Here is a 20,847-nt window from a genome sequence, read left to right as displayed (position 1 = left end):
TTGCCCATTGCCATCCCTGTAAGTTGTTGGTACCATTGATCATGAACTCTGAAGTAGCTATGGTATAGGATAAACTGCATGAGCTCCATAAGGAACAGTTGGAAGTCTTGGTCTAAATCCATATTTAAAAGAGCTGATTCTATTGCTTCAATTCCCATGTCGTGAGGTATACTTGTATATAGACTGCAGACATCTGCGGTGCATAGTAGTATTTTCTCTGTTGGGTTGAGTTGGATTTCTTGTAGCTTCAATAAAAATTGTGAAGTGTCCTTTATGTATGTTTGTGTGGATTGTACCGATGATTGGAGATACCTGTCAATTAATTCTCCTATCGGTTTGTGGATTTTAGGTACCATTCTTAATGTTGGACTCTTGGGATTAATGGTTATGAGAAAGAACAAATACCAACAGTGGAAGCGACCACCAGTCAAGCACATGACAGCAGCCCTTTTTTAGACCAGGGCCAAGCGCAAAAAGGAGACCCAGGAGAGGGAAAAGAAAAAGAGAAAGAACGGGACCCGCCGAACACCCGGAGTACCGCAGCAACAACCAAGGAGAAGGAGAAAAAACCCAAGAAGAACTAACCACAGAGCACTTAGTCATTAACATCAGTGACCAGCATTTCAATTCACATGAACTAAGACTATTGGAAAAAGGAACATCGTTTGTACCTACCACTTCCACAGACCACCTGGAACAAGAAGTCAGTTTTTTCAAGTTAATGCGCAAACTTAAACTCAGACACTTTTTTGACAACACCCTACCACAACAAGAGAAAGATCAACTGTTGGGACTACGTCCACAGAGCTCATTCCAAGCACCCACAAGTCACAAGACACTAGATCTTTTCGAGAATTTAGTCAAACAGGATCTCAGCAAACTCAAACATACCAAACCCAAAACTAGAAACATCACACAAAAGGATTTGGATACATTGAACAGAATAGCAGCTAACGATCAAATAATTTGTACCAAAGCCGATAAAGGGGGAGCGATCGTCATCATGAATACCCCTATGTACAACGACAAAGTAACAGAACACGTCACGGACAGGACAACATACAACAAATTGGACTCTAACCCTACTTTGGAATACTCTAAGATCCTAAGGAGCATTATTGACCAGGCGCAAAAACAGGGAACCATCACAGAAAGGACAAAGAACTTTCTCATAACCATTAATCCCAAGAGTCCAACATTAAGAATGGTACCTAAAATCCACAAAAATCTCAGAAACCCTCCCATGAGACCAATAGTTTCTACCAGAGGAAGTATACACCAACCGATAGGAGAATTAATTGACAGGTATCTCCAATCATCGGTACAATCCACACAAACATACATAAAGGACACTTCACAATTTTTATTGAAGCTACAAGAAATCCAACTCAACCCAACAGAGAAAATACTGCTATGCACCGCAGATGTCTGCAGTCTATATACAAGTATACCTCACGACATGGGAATTGAAGCAATAGAATCAGCTCTTTTAAATATGTAAATGTAAATGTAATGTAAATGTATAGGCATTTATATAGCGCACTACTTACCCGTAGGGTCCCAAGGCGCTTCGACCGCTGCGAAACACTTCCTGGCTTCCCTGAGAGATGGTCCCTTAATGGGTATCTCCAGGGTGAGACCAGGCATCCCCGGCGGTCTGGTGGGGCCGTTAGTGAAGATGAGGCAAGCTAATGCCCAGAGTTGCCGAGTGTGATCGCTGATCAGAGTGGGCACCGAGGCGAGAGAATTATCGAGTCCGCTGACCCTGGTCCAGAAACCTGCCGCGCCGGGAATCGAACCCTGGTCCCGGGCCGTCCTCTGCTCTCGGGTCTGCCGCCTCTAACCAGTGAGCCACACTACCTCACTGGTTAGACCAAGACTTCCAACTGTTCCTTATGGAGCTCATGCAGTTTATCCTATACCATAGCTACTTCAGAGTTCATGATCAATGGTACCAACAACTTACAGGGATGGCAATGGGCAATTCGGCCGCACCTGTGTACGCTAACACCTTCATGCACTGGTATGAAACCCAACACATACTAAAGAACACCAACTGGACTAACCATTTGAAAATGATATTGAGATACATTGATGACTTTTTCATCATATGGACGGACACAGAGGAAACATTGAGAGCAAAACTCAACAGATTTAATTCCATTGATCAAAGGATCCAACTAACCTGGGATATTTCTGACACATCAGTCAACTTTTTAGATGTTAAAATCACAGTAACCCCTAACGGATTCACCACTGACCTCTATGTCAAACCCACCGACAGGAACAACATGTTATTACACTCCAGCTTCCATGAACCCAACTTGATAAGAAACTTACCGTATTCCCAAATGGCAAGGGTTAAGAGAATCACTTCAGACAGAATTATTCTCAACCAAAGATTGAATGAAATGTCAAATAAATTTCTGAAAAGGGGTTATCCAAAAACTCTAGTGGATGAAACCAAAATGAGGATTGACAAGTTGGACAGATCTAAACTTCTAACACCCACCATAAAGTCTGAGCAAACACGGACGGTAGTGATCTCAAAATATTCTACTAGTAGTAAAAAATTCAAGCAAATTATCATGAAACATTGGACAATCCTGAATCTTGAACCCGACTTCAGAAATGCATTCAGTCAACCTCCGATATTTGCATACACCAGGGCGAAAAATCTGGGAGAAACTCTACAAAACAAACCCAATGAAATCACCACATATACTGGAACAAAACCTTGCCTAAACTGTGGTAACTGTAATAACATCATCAGGGGACACACCATAAATCATCCAAGCCAAGGCAATCCCATCAAACTTCGAGTGAATGCTACCTGTGACACCAGCAACTTGATATATGGGATAAAATGCCCCTGTGGGAAGATGTACGTCGGGAAAACCGAGAGACGCATCAAGGTGCGTCTCACTGAACACAAATCTAACATCAGACTAAAAAACTTGAAGTCAGCTCTTTCTGCACACTTTGTAGAACAGCAACATAATGTTTCCCAAGTAAAGTTCATCATTCTTGAGACGGTACGTAAGCAAGAAGGGAGAGACAATAACAAATTCCTTTTGAGACGAGAGAACTATTGGATTTATAAACTGTCAACCCAGAAACCCATGGGTTTAAATGAGAGAATTGAATTTTCATGTTATCTTTGAAGTATTTGCTCTGTAGACAGACATTGCTGTTATTGTGTACGTTCCCTACACCCTTGACACTACACATCTCAAAATGTTGCACGTTATGTACCACATGAGTAGTTCACCTCGCACTGCAGACCACTCCACACTTCAGTTCGACCTTCGGATTTTCATTTATTTTTCCCACTTCCATAATTTCTTATAGACATTTTCCACATTTTTGACCGTACATTATGTTTTTTTAAAACGGGTTCTTGAATTGACAATTCCGTTTATAGTCCACCAAGCATCGAACCCTGAGTCCTATAGCACCGCAACGATCACAACCAAAGTCTTTCTTTCATTTTTATCGCACGTGACATAACACGTGACCTCGATGTTTTGAACTAAACAAACGCGGGAAGCCATTGCCTTCACCGGCGTTTTTCGGAGACGAGTACCGGATAGAATCTTTCACCCGAAGCTATTCAGGTTAGTTCCTACCGCTTACCAACCTGACACTGGAGAGCCTCGCCACACATTTTTGCTCACTGGCACTGATGGACCTTTTTTGTTTACTTATTTCCACTTAGATTCCCAACTACGATTCAACTACAGGCATGTAAGTGAACAACTGAACCCTTATTCTCACAAGTACCAGTACAATGTTATTTTTCTCTACATTTTTCGTTCAAATCATTTTTCACCTAGCACTCTGAATGGATAGTACGACATGATTTTATAAGTACATGTTCACTAAGTGGTTTTGAACTGACATTTTACGAGCATTATTTTCTACACTAACGTTTATTCATATCATTGTTTCTAGTGTCAATTCCCTGATGAAGGGCATGCCACTAATGCCCGAAATGCATTGTACACGTTAAAGACATTGCCTGAGTCTGTATGTTGATTATAAGCATGAAGACATTTGAATTGAAACGATATAATATCATCACTAAGATTATGAAATAAATGAAATGAATTATAATGAACAGAGAATGGAAGTTGTTTTCTTGAACTAAGGGAACGCAAACAAGTGTGTGCCAAACTAGGGATGGGACCAGAGTTCCTCTGGCCTCACATAGCAAACATTTAATTTGACGTCGTTGGACCCTCGACGCCTCCTTACTGAGCACCACCAAACCAAAATAAACATTAGCAAACCAAAGAAGAACATAAGTTACTTACCTGTAAACTGTGGTTCTCCAGTATTGGTGTCTTTCATAGATTCACATGCTTGAATATTCCCCGTCGTCGAAGTGGGAGTCCCATGGTACATAAAATAGCAGTAATATATGCATGTATATATGAGAAGTATTATAAATAAAATATACATACATATAATGCAATAAAAATGTAAACTTAAAAAAGTACCATAGAACAGAATAGGCCCATTGAAAAGCCCAAGGGAGAATTCACTTTAGTAACTTATAGGAGTCATTATGTGTTGGTCCACATTCCAGCCAATCAGGCTGTAGCCTACTCTAGAACCTTCTCCTCAGAAGCCCAAGTCCTCAGATTTTCGTAGCACAAGTAAGTATAAATGCTTGAGGAGAAGAGAGCCTCTGAGGGGAGGATGGGAGGGTCGCATGTGAATCTATGAAAGACACCAATACTGGAGAACCACAGTTTACAGGTAAGTAACTTATGTTCTTCTCCAGTATTAGGGGTGTCTTTCATAGATTCACATGCTTGAATAAGAATAGAAAGCAGTAAAACATACATTAGTCATAAAGGAAGATACAAATTAAGTTTAGGCATAACTTATCACTTAATAAGCAATAAAAAACCAAAACATGACAATACCTTTATGACTGGAGGCGGGTAGCAACAGAGGCTCACCTTTATCGGAAAAGATTCTGCAGCACCGCTTGACCCACTGCCGCATCCGCGGCATCTGTTGATTGCAGGCAGTAGTGCTTCGTGAAAGTATGGCTGCTGGACCAAGTAGCAGCTCTGCAGATTTGTCTTAGAGGTACCCCCGCAAAGAGGGCAGCAGAAGTTGACACAGCTCTCGTGGAATGAGCTCGAGCAGGAGCAGGAAGGGGCTTGCCAGCCCGTTGATGACAATAGGATATGGCAGACGATTTCCATCTGGTGATAGTCTGTTTAGTTACGGGTTGTCCTTTGCATACTGGGCCATATGCAACAAACAATTGATCAGACTTTCTGAAGGCAGCTGTGCGTTGAATGTAAAATTTAAGACAGCGCTTCACATCCAGAGTGTGTAAGGAGCGCTCCGCTGCAGATTGAGGTGCAGGGAAGAAAGTCTTAAGAACAATAGGTTCATTGAGATGAAAGTCACTGGGAACCTTAGGAATAAAACTGGGATTTGTTCTCAAGGTAACAGCCTCGTTGGAAAATTGCAAAAACGGTGGCTGTATAGTAAAGGCTTGAATGTCGCTGACGCGTCTAGAAGAGGTCAGAGCAAGTAACAGAGCCACTTTCCACGTGAGGAACTTCAGATTGGAAGAATGGATGGGCTCGAATGGAGGCAAAAGCAGCTGAGACAGAACTAGGTTGAGTCGCCATGAAGGTGGAGGCCGACGGATTGGAGGAAACATCCTAAAAAGGCCTTTGAAGAACTGTCTTATGATCATGGAAGAGTACAAAGATGTTACGCCATCATGACGGAAACGAGAGATAGCAGCCAGAAAAACCTTAAGGGTGGAGTGAGATAGTCCTGATTTTGCTAGCGACAAAAAGAATGGCAAAATTTGTTCTGGCTGAGCACGCATGGGATCTAGTGATCTAGTGGAACACCAAGCGCAGAAACGCTTCCATTTCAGCTGGTAAGTTTTGACAGTAGATTGTGCTCGAGCATTTGATAGCACTGCTCTACAATCCTTGTCGATATTCATGTGTGCAAATTCATAGTACTCAGGTTCCAAGCATGAAGTTGAAGGTATGCTGGATCCGGATGGCATATTTGACCTTGATGCATTGTGAGAAGATGTGGCAGAGGATGCAACCGTATCGGTTGTGTCAGAGAGAACAGGAGGAGATCTGAGAACCAAGGACGTCTCGCCATTTGGGTGCGATCAGGATCATCCGACATGGTTGGAATCTCATTCTGTGTAACAGACGTGGAATGAGCGGCAGAGGAGGGAATGCATAACTGAAGGCGTTCGACCAATTTATTGAAAAGGCATTCCCACTCGACTCCTTGTGTGGATGCCGGCTCGCAAACCTTAGACATATCCTGTTGAGAACAGTTGCAAAGAGATCCAACTGCGGTCGGCCCCACTGTCGGAAGATGTAATCCAACGTTGGTTGGTGGAGTTCCCATTCGTGGTTGTCCGAGAGGGCTCTGCTGAGCGCGTCCGCCAGCACATTGGCCACACCTGGTACATGGATAGCTTGGAGATGTATTTGACGTTGTAGAGCCCAGTCCCAAATTTCCTGTGCCAGCTGTGATAGCACGAGAGATCTTGTGCCGCCCTGTTTGTTGATGTAGTGCATGCTGGTGGTATTGTCTGTCTTCACCAACAATGTCTGTCCCTGCACTACTCTTTGAAAAGACTTCAAGGCCAAGAAAATCGCCAGTAGTTCTAAGCGATTTATGTGCCAAGTGCGCTGAGACGCCGTCCACTTGCCTCTCACGGACATTCCGTCGAGATGAGCACCCCAACCTTCTAGGGAGGCGTCTGTCGTCAGTGTCAGTGTTGGTTGTTCGTCCTTGAATGAACGACCTGTTGCTATATTTGGAGGATGAGCCCACCACTCCAAAGCTCTTTGTATGCGGGACGTTAGATGTATCTTGTCCTCGAACGACCCTGATACCTGCTTCCACTGGCTGTCGAGTTCTTCCTGAAGGACTCTCATGTGCAGTCTGCAGTTGGGAATCAGTTGAATGCACGAGGAAGCCATGCCGAGGAATGACTTGTACATTCGGACAGAAACGTACTGTCTTGACTGCAGGAACTGAACTTTCTGCAACATTCTGCTCTGACGTTCCTGTGAAACGAACACTTGCCCTAGCCGAGAATCGAGCGAGGCTCCTAGAAAATCTCGTTGTTGAGAAGGGCGAAAGTGTGACATCAGTTTCGAACAGGGATATGCAGACTTGTGTGTGTTCTTGTGTCAGTTGGAAAGTCCTGGCTTTTATGAGGCAATCGTCCAGATACGGATAAAACTGGATGCTCTGTAAGCGCAGGTAAGCGGCCACCGGGGCTAGGATCTTGGTAAATACCCTCGGTGCCGATCGAAGGCCGAATGGAAGGACCTTGAATTGGTAATGAAATTGGCCGACTGTAAAACAAAGGTATTTCCTGTGCCTGGTGTGAATAGGCACATGGAAATATGCATCTTGAAGGTCTATTGTCGAAAAGAACTCTCCTGGAATGAGGAAATTCAAGATTTGAAGCAGGGTTAGCATCTGAAAAGTCTTGGACGCGATGAACTTGTTTAGAGCCCTCAGATCCAAGATGGGGCGCCACTCTCCTGATTTTTTCTTCACTAGAAAGAAACGGGAGTAGAATCCCTTGCCGCGTTGACATTGCGGTACCAATTCTATGGCTCCTTTCCTGATCAGAAGCTGCACCTGGGCCAACAGTTCCTTGAAATGGGGAGAAGGTGGGCCCGAAGGCGGGCGAGCGGGGGGAAATTTCGTAAATTCCAGGGTGTGTCCTTTTGAAACTACATCCAAGACCCATCGGTCGTTGGTGATGTTCGACCAATTGCAGAAGAATTTCGAGATTCGACCTCCAAGATGCACAATCCTCTCACTGTTTTTTGCTGGTGTTCGCACCACCTCTGTAGTTGGACTTCCGCTGGTAAGGTCTGGAGGTGGATGAACGATTTTGGGACTGATAGGATCCTCTTTGTCTGTTGTCGTAAGTGTATCCTCTATATTGGCCCGTGCCTCGAAAAGTAGAGGTTCCTCCTCCTCTACCACGTGCCCCACGAAATGGCCTCTTTCTGTACTGAAGAGTCGTTAAGGACTTCGCTGTGTCCGTGTCCTTTTTGATGAGTTCCAAGGCATCATCAACGTGCTTACCAAACAGAGATTCGCCATCGTAGGGCAAATCAAGCACTCTGGATTGAACTTCCGGTCGGAAGGTTGTTGACTTTAGCCAGCCTTGGCGACGCAAAACTGCAGCACCCGCCAATTGTCGGAATCCAGTAGAGGCTATATCGACGGCACAGTCGATAATTTCCGTTGAAATCTTTTCTCCCTCGAGAATGATGGCCTGTGCTTCCTCCCGGATGGAGTCGGGCATTTGGGGAAGTAGACCAGCGATCTCGGACCACATTTGACGGTCGTATCGACCCAGAATGGCTAAGGCGTTGGAAGCTCTTACCGTTGTCGCCGCCATTGTGGTAAATTTCTTACCAATTGAGTCCAATTTGCGGCCATCCTGATCCAGGGGGGAAGTTAGGGGTATGGCTGGATTTCGAGACCTTTTTTGTGCCGCCTGAGTGATCACTGAGTCTGCTTTAGGCTGTGAAACTAAGCAGGCCGGGGAAGTAGGCGGCGCTTTATATTTTTTGTCCAGTCTAGGTAGAACGGCTGGAATGGAGTTAGGACGTTCCATCAACTTCAGACCCTCTTCCCATATGTGGTCAATAATAGGAATGGTATGAGTTTGGCGTTGAGGCAAGTCTTTAAAGTCATACAGAAAACATTCTGCTTGCTGCGTTTCTAACGTTAGGTGGAACCTCTTTGCTGCACGAACCATAAGGCTGTGGAAACTTGCGATATCCACTGGTGGCGAAGTTCTTGGTGATGTTGGTGGAGTAGAGGGTGTCTGCGCCCTATAATTGTCCCAATCCTGCATTTCCTCGTCATCAGTGTCATTATCTCCAGTGTTTTGTGGAGTTTGACCCTCATTATCTGTATCAGGAGCAGCACCTAAAGGGGACGTAGGTGCAACAGTCGCTTGAGCTCGAGGCCTAGGTGCTGGTGACTGTGGTTGAGGCACTGGAGACGGAGGGCGTGGAGCTGGAGCCTGGGACCGCTGCACTTGGGGTGCTGGGGAAGGCGGCAGCGATGGTGGAAATCTACGATTGTAGTCATCCAGCATATGTTGTAGGTTTTTCACCATAGACATAGGAATTTGTTTAAAGCGTTCGTAATTTGGTTGTTGTGTGGTATCCAATGGAAAAAGGACATTCCCATCTTCAACGGTATTATCCGCATACTCATTCTCATCGCTGTAGTCCTGACACTTTATGTGTAAATCCGATGGACTGGTTGCTGGTTGATAAAGTTGATCCACTTCTGAATCATTTCCAGATTCCTCTGCTCCAGATTGAAATAACTTCTCCGGAGGTTACGATCCACTTCTAATAGGGCTTAACTGTATAAGTGGGACAGACTTGAGGGACGAAGTAGAAACCACTTTGAAGGTGGTAGCAGATTGTAGTGGTTGCTGTGTCCTGGACGAGCCCGTCGACGAGAGTTGTATAGCTTTAACACCATCTAGTAATTTTTTCGTTGGCGCCGCTGCATCCGGCGTAGGAATCTTAATTTTGGTAGACGATGATTTTTTGGTCGTCGACGAGGCCGTCGACGAGGCCGTCGACGAGGCCGTCGGTGGAATCGCAGTCTTTGCTGTCGACGAGGAAGTCGTCGGCGGAGCAGCCGTCGACGGGGGGTTCATCGTCTGAGTCGATGGTATCGTCGACGGGGCTGTCGTCGACGAGGATCCGGTCGTCGACGATGAAGCCTTGGTCTTCGTCGACGGGAGAGCCGTCGACCATGGATGCGTCGACGGTGGTTTCTTCGCCGACGGTTTGATTGACGAGATCATAATAATGGATGAGATGGGTCTCACCTCCTGGCTGCTCGTCGACGAGATGATCATCGTCGTGGCAGAACTAGTCGACATGGAAGAAGTAGTCGTCGACGTGGAAAATGCCAAAACAGACTTCGTAGACGCTGAAGACGTCGACGGACGCGTCGACGAGCCCGTCGACGAGCCAATGCCCGTTTTAGAAACGGAGGGCATGGTCTTGGGGCGAGACGCCAGAGAACCAGGTCCCGTAGGCGCGCCCTGTAGCAATTCTTGTGAGGAGACATCCTTGGAAGATCCCAACTTTTTACTCTTCTTAAGAAAAGGAGAGGGGACTTCAGTCTCAGACCCACGCTTCTGAGAGGTTTTCGAAAAACCAGATGACATACTCTCAGCATCGGACACGATGTTATCAGATGATTTTAACTTCTGTAGCCACAGAAGGAGACGAGCCTCTCTGTCCCTCAAAGTCTTAGGAGGAAATTTGCGACAGAGTCTGCAGGTAGAGACAACATGGTCCGGATAAAGGCAGTAAATACACTTACTGTGTGGATCCTCATGAAAAAGGCGAAGTTTCCCACAGGATGGACAAGCCTTGAACAGAGTTTTCTTTGAAGAAGACATTTTGAAGAAAAAATATGAAGAAACTTGAAGAAACTGAGCAGAGCTCAGGGAGACTCCCTTCACACGACGTGCGGTAGAAAATCTGAGGACTTGGGCTTCTGAGGAGAAGGTTCTAGAGGAGGCTACAGCCTGATTGGCTGGAATGTGGACCAACACATAATGACTCCTATAAGGTACTAAAGTGAATTCTCCCTTGGGCTTTTCAATGGGCCTATTCTGTTCTATGGTACTTTTTTAAGTTTACATTTTTATTGCATTATATGTATGTATATTTTATTTATAATACTTCTCATATATACATGCATATATTACTGCTATTTTATGTACCGTGGGACTCCCACTTCGACGACGGGGAATATTCAAGCATGTGAATCTATGAAAGACACCCCTAATACTGGAGAATAACGGATTTTGAATCAAAACAAGCTGTGCATCAATCCAATTATAATCAAAACATAAGAAACGCCAGATCAACGACACAAAAAAGACATAAAAGACTCCAGGTATCCCATACGCCTCTATTCTCAATGACACAGGTTTCAATCTCTTCTTGATCACCAGTCTGACTGACATCCTCAGTGCATTCAAGGCTACTTCGATTAAGGCAGCACTCCTTCAGAGAGAATTCCTCATACCTCTTATCAACACAGTCAATGCCTCCCTCAGCTAATAAACATTTCCGGAGAGCCTCATACTAGGACACATCCTCTCTCTGCTAAACAAACCTATCCTAGGCCCACACAACCTTACCAACTACTATCCTATGACTCACTTCCATTTTATTGGAAAGACCATCCTAAATGTTGTCACCCTACAACTTCAAGAGCAGATAACCAATAACAGCCTCTTACAGTGTTTCTAATCCAAATTCAGATCTCATTGCAGCACAGAAACAGCTACTATGCAAAGTTAATACCAATATTCACACCTCTCAAGACACACATGGTCTTTGCTGATACAATCTTGCTATGGTTCATCCCCTACCTCACCAACCTCAAGGAACCATCTGAATGACACAACCTCTCCTTTATAATCTCATCACAGGATAACATTCAAAGACTCAGATCTTGATTCAAGCTCATTCAGAAATAGATGTTCCTCAACTAACCCGAAGTCACCCCAACTATGACAGCAACCAAAGACTGAAGCCTGGTTCAATTCTGGCTAAAAGATGAAGCTTCACAGCTCCTCCCCATCCGATAACTAATGTGAACTCAAGCTTGACAGTAACCTTTCTTCAAATTAATGTATTGCCAAGAAAACAAAGAAAGTGTTGAAATAGCATTCACTCTTGAAAAAAGGGAACTCTACTTACCCTTACTGAAAATCAGGTCAACACTTTAAGAACTATTTGTATGCCACTTTGATGGAGGCAAAGCCCTATTCAGAGGTGACTCCAGACTGGCTGGCTCACCTGAAAGGCATCCCTCCTGCTGCAGCTCACCTGATCAAAGTCCTGAGGAAATGTGATCAAATCACCTATCAGTAAGGAAATATGCTAGCTCTTTCTACAGTTCTATTTTCTGTTTAAAACCATGGAATGCCAAAACGTGTTAACCCCCTCTAGGCAAGTGTTTCAAGGCTAACACGGTTTGCATCATGACCCATCTGCAGGGCTTCAAATTCTGAAAATGTTCATTAACAATTGATAGCTCCATGGCTTAATCTTGCTAACAAATTTAATTAAAAATTAAAAAGGCATTTGTATTATAAACATATACTCCAAGTAGTGTCTCAGCACTGGCGGTGTAAAGGAAATCTGACATCTGCAAAAACAAATGTGGTTGTATTATTTCTTTTTCTGAAACAGCCACATTTGAAATTTTTTCCTAAAAACAGGGAGCTCTTAAATGGGCTGGAGTTCTTTCAGGACGTTATTCCAGGTCTGTGGGCCAAGGAAGGAAAACAATCTTCCGCCTGTTTCTGCAAGGCAAATCACCACTTTCCCATAGACAGCTTTAAGTGTCAGGACCATATTTGAAATAAATCCTCTTTTTGACAGGCAACCAGTGTAGTGTCTTCCTCTGAGGAGTCGGGCAAGTTCTAGGAGCCAAAATAGGAATTACTCTAGCTGCCTCATTTTGTACTACTTGTAAGTAACTGAGCAAGTAGTCTGGAAGGCCCCAGTAAAGAGCATTTCCATCATTAAGCCACAAAGTTATCTGAGCTAGAGTCACTGTTTTCCTAGTCTCAAATGACAGCAAAAGGAATAATTTCTTTAGGGGGCGTGGGATCCCAAAACAAGAGTCCACCAATGACTAGATGTTTGGTTGGAAAGAAAGGGCACTATCCATATTGATTTACCAATTTTGTACTTACTTTTGTTGTACGGCCCCAGAGAGGAGTATCGTATGGTTACCAGATTCTCCATATTGCAGCGGAGATGTCCCAGAGGAACAGCATCTCAGTTTTATCAGGGTTACATTTAAGTTGGTGAAGTCATAACTAGTTGAACCCATTGTAAAAATAATATTTAATTGCCTTTCCTCACATTATGTTCCCTTTTCACAGGAAAAAAGCAGATGAGTGTCGTCTTCGTATGATATTACTTTCACCTCCAGAGCTTCTGCCAGAACAGCTAGGGGAGTTAGATATGCGTTAAATAATGTGGGACTCAGTGCTGATCCCTGAGGCACTCCTACAGATGGATTGGTGTCACTACAACGCATGCTTTTACATCGCATGCCTTTACAACGCAGTTTTTACCACGCAGTCCATTACAACGCATAATGCTTTTAGGCGCTGGATAGTGAATTATTTAATTTACTATTCCAACTCCAGTCCCCGTGGATAGCAGGGAAGGTGTTGGATAGTAAATTAAATATATTCCTTATCCTAGAGCGCCCCCCAGTGCAATGCGTTGTAATGGTTTGCGTTGTAATGGTTGCGATGTAATGGTAGTGCGTTGTAAAAAATGCGTTGTAAGTGATGTTCCCCCTACAGATAGTTCTTCTCGAATAGGGGCAGCATATGGAGGGATTCATACCTCTTCACTCCTGTTGTTTAAGAATGAGGGAAGCCACTTCAAGACTAGACCATCGAATCCAATATCCTGAATGTGGGTCAGTACTCTTTCCTTTGGCACAATATTGAAGGCTGCGTATGAATACAGCAGTCTCGGGGCATCCTTGCCCCCCTTGTCTAGCGTGTCTTTAATGTGTTCAGTTATTTCTAGGAAGGCTGTTTCTGTGCTACAGTTAGCTCTAAAACAAAACTAACTTGGGTGGAGGAGATTACAATTCTCCAGGTAACTTGAAATGTGCTAGCTAACATGCTTCTCTAAGCTTTTAGAGAATACTGAAACAAGTGAGATTGGCCTGTATTTAGTATGAACTTTAGGGTAGGCCGTGGGCTTTTTCAGTAGAGAAAGAATATTTGCATGTTTCCATTTACGAGCATTGTGCCAATCATTGATGATTCGTTTAACCCCTTCCCTGCTCATGACGAGCTCAGCTCGTCATGCAGTACACTGGTTGTGTGCTTATGACGAGCTGAGCTCGTCATGAACAATGGGATTCAAGGGAGTTCAGCATCCGGGATGAATTGCCTTAGGATTCAAGGTTTTAAAACTTTGTTCAATACCTTGTTAATGGTCAGAACTACTTCGGCCAGAAGGCTGTGGGGTCACTGATCCACAGGAGCCCTGACTTAAGTTCCTCTCAAAGTTCCTAAATCGAAATCCGAGGGAGAAAGACAAGCGTGGTCATCATCTGAGTTTTCCTGAGTCTGTGTAAATCTGCCACTACAATGGTGCTATCTGCTAGCTGATTGGTGTTTACTCAAATCAGCTTTGACTGTAGTTATTTTCTTGGGGAAATACTCTTCCAGCTGGTTACACCATTCGCCTAAAGCATGTAGATGATTGATTATCGCCTGTCAATTAAGAAATGATTTTACGATTTTCAAAATTTCGTTTCCTTTTACAGAAATTATTTTTCTCTATTCCTTCCTGGAGATAGCATTCATTTAATGCTTGTCTCTAGGTGTCCTTATCCAACACCTTATCATTTTTTTGCCACTTTCTTTCAAGGCATTTACAGTGTTTTTTGCAGGACCTCAGGTTCTCATTGAACCAGGGGGGATGATTTTTTGGCTAGAGAGGATTGTGTGTTGATGATAGGTACTAAGGGCCATAATAATCTAATCTAATTTTACTGATGCCTAAATACCAAATTTTACCGATTCGGTATTTAGGAATCGGTAAATTTAATGTAGGTAATAATTCTGTAAATTTTACTGATTCGGTAATATTCGTTATTACCGATTTGGTAAATACTGAATCAGTAATAGGGGGAGCATATTGAAGGGTGGCAGGGTTGCACCCCTGAATCGTGAATGAGTGCACATGTGGCGTACATACATGCTCTAAGGGCATGTATGTCTGCCACATGGCACCTTGAAAAAAGCAAATTATTGCTTTTTCAAAGTTATTCGGTATTTATCACCAACTTGTAGTTGGTGGTAAATAACGAATCCTGAATGCAAAAATGCGCTCACTTGAGTGCCTCCTACATAGCATTTATGGATTCGGTAATTTACTGATTCCTTAAAATAAGGAATCAGTAGTTTACCGATTCCATAAAATAAGAAATCAGTAAATTACCGAATCCTTAAAACCTGCCTCCTACATCAGAAAATGCGAAATATCAGCCGGTAACAGGATAATTACTGATTTTCGTCCGTTACCGACCAGTATTTAGCTACCTACATATGGCCCTTGGTCATTAATATTTTTGCAGATTCAGTCCTCAGTGCGCTCTGCATCTGATTCAGGATTTTCAGACAAAGCAGGGGGGCTCGCTTCTAGAGCACTGCAAAATCTACCGGTGAAATTTTGTGAAAAGTTCTAGTCGTGGTTTTTGTTGCTTTCAAGCACAGCTGGTTATTCATGAGTTCCTCCCAACTGAATTTGATCAAGTAGTATTCCGTCCAGGCCATTAGTAATGGGTCAGCTGTTACAGTTATCATATTCGAAAAAATGTGATCTAGTCAATCAATCAATCAGATGTTTTTTAAGCGTGACTTCTCACCCATAAGGGTCTCAAGCCGCTGGGGGTGGGGGGTGTAGGTACCAGTCCATCAAGGAGGGGCTCTGTCGAATAGCCATGTTTTGAGGCTTCTCGTTAAGATGGGGAGTGATGTTGTCTGTCTGAGGCGGAGCGGTAGCTCGTTCCAGGCACTGGCTGCGAGGAAGGAGAAGGAGAGGCCTCCCGATCTGGTCTTTCTGGTGCGGGGGAAAATAGCATAGGAGAGCTGGGCTGATCGTAGGGTTTTTTGGGATGCGTGGAATTTGAGTCGGCTATTCAGGTATGCTGGTCCAGTGTCATGGAGGGCCTTGTGTGCATGGGTGAGAATCTTGAAGGGGATTCTAGTCTCGATGGGGAGCCAGTGGAGTGTGTGTAGGTGCTGGGAGATATGGCAGTGTCTTAATAGGTTGAGGACCTGTCTTGCAGTGGCATTTTGGATGCATTGTAGCTTGTGGGTGAGGATGTTATTTATTCCGGCGTAGAGTGCATTGTCGTAGTCAAGTCTGCTGCTGATGACATGAAGTGAGCATATTTCAGGGACTGCAAGGCTAATGCCTTATTCAAGCATCCCATAAACTGTTCGGTTTGTCCTGGGGGTCTCTATTTAAGGGCCCCTGCTACTGATTGCTGTGGAGATGGCAAACAGCAGAAGCCTAGACATTCCGCATCTTCAACTCCATCTATAGGAATTGACGCACACTCATATTTACTCATATGAAACGGCTACTCCTTCTTCTCCCCACTTGTCACAATCTTTCCTGAAAATTTTACAGCCCCTAGGGATGGCATTAGCTATTGTTGGGCTCGAGAACTCAGTAGGCCAAGTTTCTGTAAGAAACATAAGGTCTGGCTTTTCATCCTCAAGTAACAGAGCAACATACAATTTGTGTTTCTGCACTGAACATACATTTAGAAGAACCGCTGAATTCTCATCAGTTCTTAACCCCCTCTAGGCATGTTGGTAGTGGACTTACTCGTGTTTGGAGCTTCCGTGGTCCAACTGCAGATAGTGCAGAGGAGATCATTCCTCAAAATGGAGGGCAGACAGTGTGGCCTGCTGGGTTAATTAGGGGCTCGGCTGTGCATAAGAGAGTTGGTAATAGTGATTTCAGGCAGGTGTTCTGCTTAAAAACTGGCACAGTAGCTGGCGCTGGTCGCTTCCGTGATTCAGACAGGTGCAGATGGACTTGCCATAGGTGCGCCTTTGGCGCCCAGCTGTGTGTGTCTACTCCGTGTCCGCGCAGTGCTTCTACTTAAGTACCAGTGTCAAGGGACCACAGAGCGCACTGCTCAAAATGGCACCTGTTGATGTTCCAAAAGAGAAGAAAAATGGCTGCTACCATTCGAAAGATGCCCCAGAGTTTGTAGCTGCTCCCACCTGAACCCTTCCAATTCAATTCAAGACCGTTCAATGTGCAAATGATTAGCAGAATTGCCCCGCATTCTGTTTTTTCACAATTTTAAAACAAGTTGAATCACGATGTGCAAATGAATAATAGAAGGGCCCAGGGTTCTATTACTTCACAGTTTTTAAAAACAGGTTAAAAAATCATGAAACGAAAAAAGAATTTGGCAGAGGAAAGGCGGTGAGCCTTTACTGCGTCCACGCAGCGCCTCTCTTTAAGTACAAGAGTCGAGAGAATAGAGAGCGCCCTGCTCAAAATGGTAACTCTTGATATCCCAAAAGAGGAAAATGGCTGCTACCTAACAAAAGATTCTCCAGAATTTATAGCTGCTCCTATGTTTCTGAATCTCTTCAAATTCAATTCAAGACCGTTCTATGTGCAAATGATTAGCAGAATTGCCCAGCATTCTGGTTTTCACAATTTTAGAAAAAGGTAAACCACGATGTGCAAATGAATAATAGAAGCGCCATGATATGGATGCAATGGCTATGATAATAGTAAGACAGTTGTTCCATCAAGAGTTTTCCGAAATGTACATATCCATAATAACGAATCAATTAGGGGATGCCGGAGCTCGTAACAGTATCTTTCTGCATTCAGCGCTTTAATCGATTCTCCCCAATAATTTCTGGTGGTGGTGGATTTTTATGATATTTAGGCGCTGAACCCGAGCCAATGGGTGTTGGGGGTAGTAAAATACTCCAGTGACATAGTGGTGAAGTGAGAAGGTGTAAATGTGTCTAGAGGCATAGAAGACAGGGGGGAGAGTGTCAGAGGAGCTGATAAGCCAGGATTTGACCTTTAGGGAGTAGAGACCATCCAGGGTATGACAGTTGTGCTACAGTTTGTGGAGGAACAAAGGGTTAACAAAGGGTTATAAAAATGTGTACATCACGAGCATATCAGTGGTATGAGAAGCTGAATGAGAAGATGATCCCAAATGGAGGGAATAAAGATGTCCCAAGATTGTACCTTTGGGTATGCAGAAAGACTGACTGATCAGGGCAGTGATGCAAAAAAAAACAGGAGACTGAGAACAATCAGAGATATGTAGATCACATTTCAGTGTAATTACCCAGGGTGCCTAGGTGGGATAGGAACACAAGCAAGATTTCTGGCTGATCATGTAAAACACTGCCGAGAAGACTAGGAGAATGAGGATGGTGGAAAAGTGTTTATGATGGTGAGAAGTAAGGAAGTAAGAGACATGTGTAAGGGCTGTTTCCAGGGAGCAAAGTTGAGGAAAGCAGGGGGCAATGTATTATGTAGTGTTAAAAACAAGAGTTAATGGTTGAGACAAGGCAGTCCCTCAGGGTTTTATAGAACAAAGGGAATGCTGTTGGGATCAAGTTTTAGCAATTTTAGAGGCAATAGAATAGCCAAATATTTAAATTATTCTGCACATGGCCCATAGAGGTTTGGGTGGTAAACGGTATGGAAAGACCGATTAAGACACTAATTGCCTTTGGGCTCTGGTTCTTTTGGTTAGAATGAGAACAAGTTAGCCATAACACCCATTAGGTTTGCCAAATGGAGTTTGCAGATTGGTTCTGTAGCAGATGTTGGGGTAAAAGAGTCAAGTTAGATCACATGAGTGGTGAAGAGTGCTGTATGGGCAGAGTGCAGAAGCGAGAAGGAAACCACCTGGTTCTTATAGTAGAAAGTTTGCAAGAAAGTTAGGGTTCTGTTTCCCCTAGCAGTGAGACTGAACTGATGTGCATTACTCAATGAGGAGAGATGATTGTTGGCCCTCTTTATTTTGTCACCAAAAAAGCTTTATTCCACTATACAAGTCATAAAGCACATACAGATAAAAGTTTAAAAAAAGGTTTAAAAAGATCAACAGTGCAAAAATTAGAATCTGTAATAAAACATTTGGGTAAAGAAGCAATCAGAGCTTTCATTATCAGACATTACATAGTGCAAACAGTCTCGTGCACCCTAGCAGACGCGGTGGGCCGCACAAGTCCTGATGTGCCCACATGCACCTCTTCAGTCTTAAAGGATTTCATCATGAGCATTTACCAGCCCTGATTATAACGAATGTACCACATCCATCTCAAAAATGTTGCCACCGGGATTGCATAGCTAGGTGATGGATCAAAGCAAAGGAATCGCAGGGCTATGTTGTGTGATCTTGTGCCCAGATTATTACAAAAGTGGGCCTGCCAAGCTTTGCACGGGCTAGCGTTTGCAGGGCAGGCAAAAAGCACATGTGAATATGAGTCTATATATTTGGCGCACACATGACATTTGATGTCCCCGGTGGGTAACCATTTGGATGAAAAACACTTCAGGGGCAAAGTTCCTGATCTAAATTGGAAGTCGAGTTTTCGATCCAAAGGCTTTTTAATAATATCCCATTATTGCTCTAGACTCGGACATGGTTTTGTCTTGGAGAAAGAGCCCAGAGAATGAAGTGGGGTCATAGTGCTTAAATTCTTCATGTGCAATCATTTCCCAGTAGGTTTCTTCAAGGCTTTTTTTTACGGGAATGTTGAGGTAGAAGGGGAATACCACAAGTGTGATAAGCCCATTTTATAGATCAAACTTCTCAGATCTTGCAACCACCTAATTTTGTGAAAGCGATCAAGATTAATGATATCCCCATAAGCCCTCTGTATATACTGCCAGTTCCTGAGTGCACCATAATCTTTGCCAGAATAGAATTGGCCATAACCTGGCTAAATCCTTCAGGGCTTCCTTACCTAGGTAATTCATTAGGGGGAAGTTGGGTGTCCTCTGTGGCAAACTAGTAATCGCATGAAAAAATACCCCACAGCTCAGCCTCATAGAGGACTGTACTCACGACACGTTGTAAATTTCAAGTGACAAGCTAACGAGCTTTGTCAGGGAAGTTTTAACTTCCTTTCCAAGGGTGCCAGCTAACTGCTGGTGCTTTATTGCCATAACTTCAATATGTGACTTCCATCTCATATCCTTTTGGAGTTTGATGCCCAGATAAACCAAAAGCATCAACCTTCTCCAGGGGGAGCCCATCTATCATCATTTTCCCTTTGAACGATCTCTGCTGGTTGAATGCCATAAACTTTGTCTTAGCGGCATTCATTTTAAGACCTCTCAGAAGACAAAACTCTTCATAGCGATGGAGGGCATGCTGCAATCCTCTCTTTAAATGTGATCCAGTGGTCTTGCAAGAGTACTGTGTTTGTCAGCGCTGTCTCTTTTTATCTCTTCCTCACTGCAGGAAATCTGGCCAACTTTAATAAAGAGAACACCAATAACCTGGGCCTGGAATATGACTTGTCCTCTATCATGCACTACGGAAGGTGAGTCTGAGATATCACTGCTGATAGCCACAAGGGACCCTGAGATGTTGCTTCCAGCAGTTGAAGGAAGGGTCTACTGGCTGTTTCCTCGCGCTTTTCAACCTGACAAATTTAGTACATGTTCTCTGTCTCACAATTTGGACTGCCAGCTAGTGGTTCGAGACACACTGTGAGCTGTCCCAAGGAGTCCTAAATGCTCACTTACAAAATACAATCACACATTGAAAAACAGAGTGATCTGATTGGTTAAGAAACATTTTTTCTTGTTGCTCTTTTTGGTCTCTCAGGATGGGTAAAAGTGCCTCAGAACAGAGCAATCTGTCAGAAAGGGAAGATGAAGAATAACATTGTAGGACAGGACACAGGGATTCAGTTTGCATGTCCTGAACTGTGTACTAAAGGAGGAGCAAGGAAGGGGGGGGCAGGGAAGGGACACCCTCAACCCCTGGCATTTCTGAGGGGACTCAGAGAAAATTCCCCCCACCCCCAAGTGCCATTTTGTTTTCGTGCCACATTTCCCCTGCTACTCTTGTGGGACTTATGCGCAGCCCAGTGAAGTCATCAATGATGTAATTTGCGATGTCGTTAGTGATTTCATTAATTATTTTAGTTAACACGCCATGATTGATGTAATA

General features: G+C 43.8%; 1 protein-coding gene across 1 annotated transcript in view; it reads left to right on the top strand.

Moving 5' to 3' along the window:
• LOC147729351 (embryonic protein UVS.2-like) overlaps nt 1–20,847 on the top strand; it is a 54,188-nt gene that overhangs the window by 17,193 nt on the left and 16,148 nt on the right. Inside the window, exon 5 of the mRNA XM_086959918.1 lies at nt 20,131–20,212. Within this exon, the coding sequence (XP_086816044.1) occupies nt 20,131–20,212 (82 nt within the window). The remainder of the gene's footprint in view (nt 1–20,130; nt 20,213–20,847) is intronic.

Source organism: Lissotriton vulgaris, chromosome 2_2, assembly GCF_964263255.1.
Source record: "Lissotriton vulgaris chromosome 2_2, aLisVul1.2, whole genome shotgun sequence".
NCBI lineage: Eukaryota > Metazoa > Chordata > Amphibia > Caudata > Salamandridae > Lissotriton > Lissotriton vulgaris.
This window is presented reverse-complemented; position numbering and strand designations above follow the sequence as displayed.